This window comes from Trachypithecus francoisi, unplaced genomic scaffold (genome assembly GCF_009764315.1).
Source record: "Trachypithecus francoisi isolate TF-2019V2 unplaced genomic scaffold, Tfra_2.0 Contig00525, whole genome shotgun sequence".
Lineage (NCBI taxonomy): Eukaryota > Metazoa > Chordata > Mammalia > Primates > Cercopithecidae > Trachypithecus > Trachypithecus francoisi.
In genome coordinates, this window is record NW_022680700.1 from 40,148 (window position 1) to 49,776 (window position 9,629).

Below are 9,629 nucleotides of genomic sequence, written 5' to 3' on the forward strand. Positions count from 1 at the left end.
GGCTCACTGCAACCTCCACCTCCTGGACTCAAGTGATCCTCCCACCTCAGCCTCCCCAGTAGCTGGGACTACAGATGTACACCACCACACCCAACTAATTTTTTGTATTTTTGGTAGAGACGGATTTTCACCATGTTGCTCAGGCTCCTTGAATTCCTGAGCTCAAGCGATCCGCCAGCCTGGACCTCCCAAAGTGCTGGAATTACAGGCATGAGTGACCGTGCCCAGCCCTTCTGTGGCTTATTACAGATACAACAAAGATCGACTATTACCACTGGCCATCTTGGACACTGCAGAATTCCAGGACTTGTGGCAAGTCTATTGGCAGGACCAGAATTAGAATTCAAGGCTCCAAACTCCTGGTCTATTGCTCTTCGGATGGCCCTACATCACCTCAGTAGTCTTCACTACTCTCTGTTGTATCTGTAATAAGCCAGAGAAGCTGAACTGTGATGTCTGAGGCAGCAGTAAGGGGGCCAGAGGGAACATACCATAGAGGCAGTTTATTTTCTACAGAACTAGCCTTGTTTTGGTCTGTCTTTTGAGAACAAAGAAATGAAAGATAGTTTTAAGTATTTGGAATTACCATCTCCTGTCACATTTAATGAAAACCAATCCCTAGATGGGGAAAAAAAATGCACAGTTACATATGATTTTATCTAACTTCTGGGGGTCCACAGATCCTCTGGACTTCAGGTAAAAAGCCCTGGCCTCAGTGGGGTGAGTTTATGAAGCCCTTTTCTCAGAGCACCTGTCAGACAAACTCTCTCCATAGTTCGGCCAGAGTACTGCCCAGTCCAAAGCACTTGTGTGCACTGTCTGGCCTGTTTCTACTCACCATGGGGATGACATTCACAAAGCCAGGTTCTGTTGCTTAACAGGCCCACACTTCCCATGCTATTGGATTTTTAACTAAGTAACTTCAAACATCAGGGTCAGAGAGAAGAGATGGACACTCGACTAGAAGTCAGGAAAGCAGGGTTCTCATTCCAGGCAATACTTCCTGCCTTAACTACTTGCAGAGTTACTGTAGGCTCAGGTGAGAGAGACGCCGTCACCCAGAAAGATGAACATTAGTGAAGGCTCCTCATCAAGGGCAACTGTGGGCTAAGCTGCATTCCCTGGATTCTCTGCCATTAAGCTGCAACTCACTCCCACTTCAGAAATCCTAAAATCTTCTATCACTAATATTAATTAAGAGATCAAAAAGATTTTACCTTTAGACAACTTATTCTATGAAGATGAAGAAAAAAACACTAATGAATCAGTTTTCTAGTTTTTCTTCTTTGCTAGGTCAGCTATTCTTCCCCACAACTAACAAAAGAATGAGAGTACTTTTTGTTGTTGTTGTTGACACCAAGTCTTGCTCTGTCGCCCAGGCTGGAGTGCCGTGGTGTGATCTCAGCTCACTGCAACCTCTGCCTCCCAGGTTCAAGTGATTCTTCTGCCTCAGCCACCTGAGCTGTGATTACAGGTGTATGCCACCACATCCAGCTAATTTTTTGTATTTTTAGTAGAGACAGGGTTTCACATGTTGGCTAGGCTGGTTTCAAACTCCTGACCTCAAGGGATCCGCCCACCTCAGCCTCTCAAAGTGCTGGGATTAAAGGCGTGAGCCACCGTGCCCAGCAGAGAATACTTTTTACTTAAACAAAAATATGCAAAAGCTTGTTATTAAAAACCACTTACTAGATTAGTTGGGCATGGAGGCACACGCCTGTAATCCCAGCCATCCAGCCTGGGCAACAGAGTGAGACTCCATCTCAAAAAAAAAACAAAAAACATTTACTAGGGCCAGGCACAGTGGCTCACATCTGTAATCCTGGCACTTTGGGAGGCTGAGGTGGGAGGATCATTTTAGGCCAGGAGTTGAAGACTAGCCTGGGCAACACAATGAGACCTCGTCTCTATAAAAAAAAATTTTTTTTAATTGCTGGGGTGGTGGACCATGTCCATAGTCCCAGCTACTTGGGAGGCTGAGGTGGGAGGATCACTTGAGACCAGGTGACTGAGGCTGCAGTGAGCTATGATCACCACTGCATTCCAGCCGGGGCAACAGAGTAAGACCCTGTCTTTTAAAAAAAGGAAAAAGAAAGAAAAGTAAGTAATAAACAAACACCATTTACTATTAAGAATCAAAAGATTCATTCATCAGTTTTTCAGTGACAGTTCTGAAAAACTTACACGTACATCTATCATAAGAAATCTAAAATTCTTGGCCAGGTGCGGTGGCTCATGCCTGTAATCCCAGCACTTTGGGAGGCCGAGGCGAGCAGATCACAAGGTAGGAGTTCGAGGCCAGCCTGGCCAACATGATGAAACCCCATCTCTACTAAAAATACAACAATTAGCCAGGCATGGTGGCGCGCACCTATACTCCCAGCTACTAGGGAGGCTGAGGCATGAGAATCACTTGAACCCAAGAGGCAGAGATTGCAGTGTGCCAAGATTGCACCACTGCACTCCAGTCTGGGCAACAGAGCGAGACTCCATCTCAAAAAAAAAGATAGAAAGAAATCTAAAATTCTTATTAAATTAATTTCTTATTAAAATTCTTATTAAAACACTTATTTTGTCAACTTGGAGGATTTTGGAAAAGAAACAGAATTATATGTGCCCACATTGAGCAGCTGCAAAGAAAACCATTAAACATGCAGTGGGGGCAGGCACCTGGAGTCTGTGGAACACACTCTGAGCTGTTTTCTCTGAGTGCTGGACCATCCACATCCCCACCAAGCTCAATGGTATGCACTTTATGCCCACAACAGACACCTGCCCCGCAGCAGGGACCACGCCGAGGACTGGGAAATGGAGCCACTTCATCTACATAACATCAAAGGCCCCCATGAGGGCACATTCGCAACGGAACCCTTTGTAGTGGGCTTAATTTTTCAGGGGGTGGGGAGTAGGCTAGGATTTGAAGAGAGTAAACTAGATCCAAGGCCTTTGTTACTTTTAGCTATGGGATGCTAAACTTCGCTTTTCTGAATTCCGGGATCCTTCTGTCTATAGTGGGAATTTTATAATATCTACCTGCCAAGATTTTTTGAAAGGCTTAGATTACAGATCTTGAATGTGAGGGTACCTAGCATTGAGCCTGGCACGTGGCAGCGCTCAAATCATGTCTGTTGATTCATTCCTTCCCGGAACACCCTAATCTTACTGGATCACTAGCACCTGGGGCAGAGTATGCCTGAAGACACGCCTAGGTGACAGTAGGCACTCAACTTGTGTTCTCCCCTTCGTGGCCAAGAAGCGGCGAAGTGCTTGTCTTCCTCCGTCTTCGAGCTACTTTAAATTTCTTCTATTAAATTTCTTTTATTCTATTAAAGAATTTCAGGCCAGACGCAGTGGCTCGCGCCTGTAACTCCAGCACTTTGGGAGGCCGAGGCAGGTGGATCACCTGAGGTCAGGAGTTCCAGACCAGCCTGGCCAACATGATGAAAACCCCTCTCTACTAAAAATGTAAAAAATTACCTGGGCATAGTGGCACGCACCTGTAATCTCAGCTACTCGGGAGGCTGAGGGGGGAGAATTGCTTGAACCCAGGAGACAGAGGTTGCAGTGAGCCGAAATCGCGCCACTGCACTCCAGGCTTGGCGATACAGCGAGACTCCGTCTCGAAAAAACAAAACAAAACAAAACAAAACAAAACATTTCAAACTGAAATGGGCGGTTAAAATGCAACGTAAAATGAGATGGTGAGTTTAACGCACCACTTTTCCACTAGGTGGTGCTGCATGTTAAAACTTTATTAATTTCTACAGCAGGAAAACTGACGGCCCCTTGGAAGAGGAAAGAAAAGCCAGTATGTCACCAAAAAAAGACAATTTATTAATAACTCCTCCAAAACCTCTGTGGGCTCCCCTTGGAGTGAAGCGCGAACAGGGAGTCGCCATAGGGAGCCGGGCCCGCAGCGCAGTTCGTCCTCAGCACAACGAGCGGCGGCGGCGGGCACCGAATTGTTCTGCAACTATTTTTCACATCTGCCTTTTGTAGTTGAACAAAACTCGTTCCCATTTGTTTCCGGTTGGCAAGTTCGTAGGTTTCGGCGGAGGTGTAAAGCCAAAGGGCAAGTGGCGGAGGCTGCGAACACCCCGGTCTCTGAGCTGCGCGCCGAGCAGGTGCTCAGTCCCAGGACGCGGTGACCCGACGCCCGAGCTTCAAGGCCTGGTCCACGCCCGGGCCGCCCCAGTCCCGCTGGCCCCTCAGCCGACGCCGCCGGGCCTCGCCCCGCCCCCCAGACCCCGGACCCCTGAATCCCGGTCCCGCGACCGCTAGACACTCACCACGGCCGCGAGCCGCAGGCTCTGGCCTTGCAGCGCCGCCAACAAGCGCCGCGTCGCCCCCCGCGCCCCGAGCGCCGCCGCCATTGGCCGTCTGCCGAGGGCTGCCCGCGCGCTGCCTGTCGGCAGCCCACAGCAGCCCCCGACCCGGCCCCGCCCACCTACCACCGCCCCGGTAGTCTCCCTGCGGGACTGGCCTGGAGCAGGGGCTGCGTGTGGGCAGCGCCCAGCTGTCCCGCGGGCACAGGCGCAGCTCGGACCCCGAAGGCCCCAGGAGCTTCAGTGGTCGCCAGCGATCTTGGCCGCCAGGTGGACTCTGCGCGCCCCACAGCCGCATGCGGTCCCCGCCCAGTGCGGGCCCGTCGCGTCTGTGCCCCGGACGCAAGCCCGCCGTCGCGCGCTGGCCTTGCCCTCCGGTCCTCGCTGCGCTGGGAGGAACTTTGCTCCGCCTCGGGCGCCGGCCTCCTCCGCTTCGCTGGCGAGGGCGCTGGCACCCAGCTGGGCTCCCCGCTGGGCGGCGCTGCGCGCAGTCCATGCGGGTGGGAGGACGTCGCAGGCCAGGGCGGGGCAGTTGAGCGGCGGATGCTCGGGGACCACCCCTCTGTCGTTCATTCAGTACTCCCTGGGGCAGTGAACCACGGCAGATCCCATCGTGGGCTCCTAAGTCTTGCAGCCGTGGGTTCGAACGTAGACTCTGTTCAGTCATCGCGCAGCTGCCAAGTCCTTGAGCCAGCTGGCTCGTCTGGGTTTGCCTGGATCAAAAAGTGTGGAAACCTGGCCTGCCAAACGTGTCCGTGCCCTGTGTACCCTCAGGTTCAGCACACAGTAGGAGCTCTGCAGACAGCTGTGAACAGATTTAGGTGAATGTTTTCTTGTATCATTTTTGGGGAGGTATTCTTTTTTTTATTTATTTTTATTTTTTTGGTCTTTTTTGAGATGTAATTGACATACTATTAAGAATATTCACTTGTATCTTTTTTTTTTTTTTTTTTTGAGGCGGAGTCTCGCTCTGTCGCCCAGGCTGGAGTGCAGTGGCGCGATCTCGGCTCACTGCAACCTCCGCCTCCCGGGTTCACGCCATTCTCCTGCCTCAGCCTCCCGAGTAGCTGGGACTACAGGCACCCGCCACCACGCCCGGCTAATTTTGTTTTTGTATTTTTAGTAGAGACGGGGTTTCACCGTGTTAGCCAGGATGGCCTCAGTCTCCTGACTTCGCGATCCGCCCGCCTCGGCCTCCCAAAGTGCTGGGATTACAGGCGTGAGCCACCGCGCTCGGCCTCTTTTTTTTTTTTTTTTTTGAGACGGAGTCTCGCTCTGTGGTCCAGGCTGGAGTGCAGTGACCGGATCTCAGCTCACTGCAAGCTCCGCCTCCCGGGTTTACACCATTCTCCTGCCTCAGCCTCCAGAGTAGCTGGGACTACAGGCGCCCGCCACCTCGCCCGGCTAGTTTTTTGTATTTTTTTTGTAGAGACGGGGTTTCACCGTGTTAGCCAGGATGGTCTCGATCTCCTGACCTCGTGATCCGCCCGTCTCGGCCTCCCAAAGTGCTGGGATTACAGGCTTGAGCCACCGCGCCCAGCTTTTTTTTTTTTTTTTTTAACTGAATAGTTTAAGCAGGCTGGGCATGGTGGCTCGCACCTGTAATCACAGCACTTTGGGAGGACAAGGAAGATCAATTGAGGCCAGGTGTTCGAGATCTGCCTGGGCAACATGGCAAAACCGCATCTCTATTAAAAATACAAAAATTAACCACGCGTGGTGGCACGCGCCTGTAGTCCCAGCTACCCAGGAGGCTGAGATGGGAGGACGGCTTGAGCCCGGGAGGCTGCAGTGAACCGAAATCACGCTACTGCATTCCATGGACAGCAAAATACCCTATCCCTCACCACCCCCCTCAAAAAAAAAAAGTTTATGCAAATTAATAAGCAATTTTGCAGAGGATATATCAAAAAAAATGTTTGTTAAGAAGAGTCCATTTAACTTCAACTTAGCAGTTGTTAGCGGTCCATCCATATGGACGTAGAAAAAATAAAGCATTTCGGCCGGGCGCGGTGGCTCAAGCCTGTAATCCCAGCACTTTGGGAGGCCGAGACGGGCGGATCACGAGGTCAGGAGATCGAGACCATCCTGGCTAACAGGGTGAAACCCCGTCTCTACTAAAAATACAAAAAACTAGCCGGGCGAGGTGGCGGGCGCCTGTAATCCCAGCTACTCCGGAGGCTGAGGCAGGAGAATGGCGTAAAAACCCGGGAGGCGGAGCTTGCAGTGAGCTGAGATCCGGCCACTGCACTCCAGCCCGGGCGAAAGAGCAAGACTCCGTCTCAAAAAAAAAAAATAAAATAAAGCATTTTGCCTCAAAGTAGTCCAAAATTCCTGGGCTTCTGTTCTTCCCATTTGCCTGCTCGACAAAATGTAACCATTTCGCCAGGCGCGGTGGCTCACACCTGTAATCCCAGCACTTTGGATGAGGCGGGTGGATCAATTGAGGCCAGGAGTTCAAGACCAGCCTGGCCAAAATGGTGAAACCCCGTCTCTACTAAAAATACAAAAATCAGCCGGGCATGGTGGTACGTGCCTGTAATCCCAGCTACTGAGGAAACTGAGGTGGGAGAATCGCTTGAACCCAGGAGGTGGAGGTTGCAGTGAACTGAGATTGCACCACTGCACTCCAGCCTGTGTGACAGAGCAAGACTGTTAAAAAAAAAAAAAAAAAAAAAAAGATGTAACCATTTCAAATGCAAAACTCGGAATCACAGTGGGGGCCCTGATCAAATGTCACTGGTCCTAAAGAATTAAAAGTTGTATTTCCAACATTTACATTGAGTGTTTATGATCGTGAAAACTACTACTCAGATTTGCTCATTAAAGAAAGAACTGAAAAATGAACCGGTGGATGTGAGTTAACAAGTGAACCTTCCTAATTTTCAGTAAATTTACTTTCATCGTTTTCCTTCCTTAATACCACTGTATGAAACTGTGGCACCTCGGATATAGTCACTGGCCAGGCGAAATGGCTCACGCCTGTAATTCCAGCACTTTGGGAGGCTGAGGCGGGCAGATCACTTGAGCCCAGAAGTTTGAGACTAGGCTGGGCAACACGGTGAAACCCCGTCAGTACAAAAAAAAAAAATAAAAATTACTCGCGCATGGTGGCACATGCCAGTAGTCCCAGCTACTGAGGAAACTGAGGCAGGAGAATCTCTTGAACCTGGGAGGCAGAGGTTGCAGGATCGGGCCACTGCACTCCAGCCTGGGAGACAAGAGCGAAACTCCATTTCAAAAAAATAAATTTGATCACTCAGATCTAGTCAAAAAAGCAAACAGCAGATGCTAGGGCCCAGGGAAATGATGATGTCCACTGATAGGGGCTGTGCATTGTCTGCCCACACATGTAGCTCCCCAATTAATGGGATTTAAGTCCCTTAGCAAAGATTTACTGGCCACATCCTCTGTAGTGGACACCATGCTTAGCTTGGGCTGTTTAGCTGGTCTTTCCCCCTTTCACTTTCCCTCAACACTACTGGTGTTTTTTGTTTTGTTTTTCTGATTTTGGGGGTTTTTTTGAGAAATGATCTTGCTCTGTCACCCAGGCTGCAGTGCAGTGACACGATCACGGCTCACTGAAGCAGTCCTCCCACCACAGCCTCCCAAAGTGCTAGGATTCCAGGCGTGAGCCCCCGCACGTGGCAGCACCAGTGTTCCGAGGCTGATCCTCTCTATACTTGAACCTCCTCTCCAGGGAATGGCTCTGCTCCACATTTCCCTCCAGGGGAACCCCATGTAGCTGGACCATGGTGCAGAGGCAGGGCAGGGCACCATCCCACATAAAGGTTTTGGAGTAAATTTAAAGCGTGGTCCAGCCACTAGAAGCTGCATGAACGAAAGCAAGTTATTGAGAGCCTCAGTTTTCTTTTGCTTTAAGACAGGGTCTCAATTCTGATTGCCTAAGCTGGAGCACAGTGGCATGATTACAGCTCACTGCAGCCTCAACCTCCTGGGTGATTCTCCCACCTCAGCCCCCCGAGTAGCTGGGACTATAAGGACACACCACCATGCCCAGCTAATTTTTTGTATTTTTAGTAAAGACGGGGTTTCGCCATGTTAACCAGCCTATGCTCGAACTCCTGAGACTCAAGCAATCCACCTGCCTCAGCTTCCCAAGGTACTGGGATTATAGGCGTGAACTACTGCGCCAAGCCAGTTTATTCTTTAACATGAGGATATGAAACAAAATAGCATATGTAAAGCATCTAAAACAGTACTTGGCACTCACACAGTAATAACAAATGTTATTATAAGAGGTGGACTCACCAACGTTTTCCTCACATTTGTATTTGTAAGTACACACGTGAAGATTCAAATCCCAGCTTCATCAACTTACAATCTGTGTAACCTGGGCAAGTTATCTAACTCTCTATGCCTCAATTTGCTCATTTGTAAAATAGAAATAATGGGCCATTCTGAGATATGGTCCCCTCCTGCCAGCGACCACCCCAACCACAGCTGTTGGCAACATGACACATAAAAGTTGTAAACTCCCATTCATTATAACACTCTAAGAAGGAGACTCATCCGAGGTTTTATTTCTATAGAATTTAGGGTGCCTTATGAAATAAACGTTCAACTACTCTAAAACCCTGGAAACAATTAGTATAAAAATGTATGATGCGATAATTAGCTGTCATATCTGAATTTAAGGGATCTTTTAGAAACAGCTTTTCAAAAAGTTTGTTTAGGCCAGGCACGGTGGCTCACACCTTTAATCCCAATACTTTGGGAGACTGAGGCAGGTGGATCACCTGAGATCAGGAGTTTGAGACCAGCCTGGACAACATGGCAAAACCCTGTCTCTTCTAAAAATAGAAAAATTAGCTGGGTGTGATGGCGCATGCCTGTAGTCCCAGCTACTCAGGAGGCTGAGGCAGGAGAATTGCTAGAACCCGGGAGGGAGAGGTTGCAGTGAGCCGAGATTGCACCACTGCACTCCAGCCTGGGTGACAGAGCGAGACTTCATCTTAAAAAATAAATTTAAAAAAAAAAAGTTTGTTTAAATTACATGTTGTCTCTTTACTAAATGTGTCTTGAACTAGACTAGAATCAACTTGTGGGCAAGAACAGTGTTTTTTATACTTTGATACTTCTTTATTATTTGATACGGAGTTTCGCTCTTGTTGCACAGGCTGGAGTGCAGTGGCATGATCTCGGCTCACTGCAACCTCTGCCTCCGGGGTTCAAGTGATTCTCCTGCCTCAGCTTCCCAAGTAGCTGGGGTTACAGGCACCTGCCACCACACCCAGCTAATATTTTGTATTTTTAGTAGAGACGGGGTTTCACCAAGTTGGC

General features: G+C 49.4%; 1 protein-coding gene and 1 pseudogene across 3 annotated transcripts in view; one reads left to right on the plus strand and one right to left on the minus strand.

The window, feature by feature from the left end:
* LOC117085111 (translation initiation factor IF-2-like) overlaps positions 1 to 5,558 on the minus strand; it is a 41,928-nt gene extending 36,370 nt beyond the window's left edge. Inside the window, exons 1-2 of one of the 3 annotated variants that reach the window (XM_033213703.1) lie at positions 4,290 to 5,558; positions 3,554 to 4,109 (exon numbers count right to left, since the gene is read on the minus strand). In XM_033213703.1, the coding sequence (XP_033069594.1) occupies positions 3,835 to 4,109; positions 4,290 to 4,992 (978 nt within the window). In that variant the 5' untranslated portion in view covers positions 4,993 to 5,558 and the 3' untranslated portion in view covers positions 3,554 to 3,834. The other 2 variants (XR_004437800.1, XM_033213712.1) reach the window with 2 other exon arrangements.
* LOC117085130 lies at positions 5,268 to 5,586 on the plus strand (annotated as a pseudogene).
* Positions 5,587 to 9,629: the final 4,043 nt, after the last annotated feature.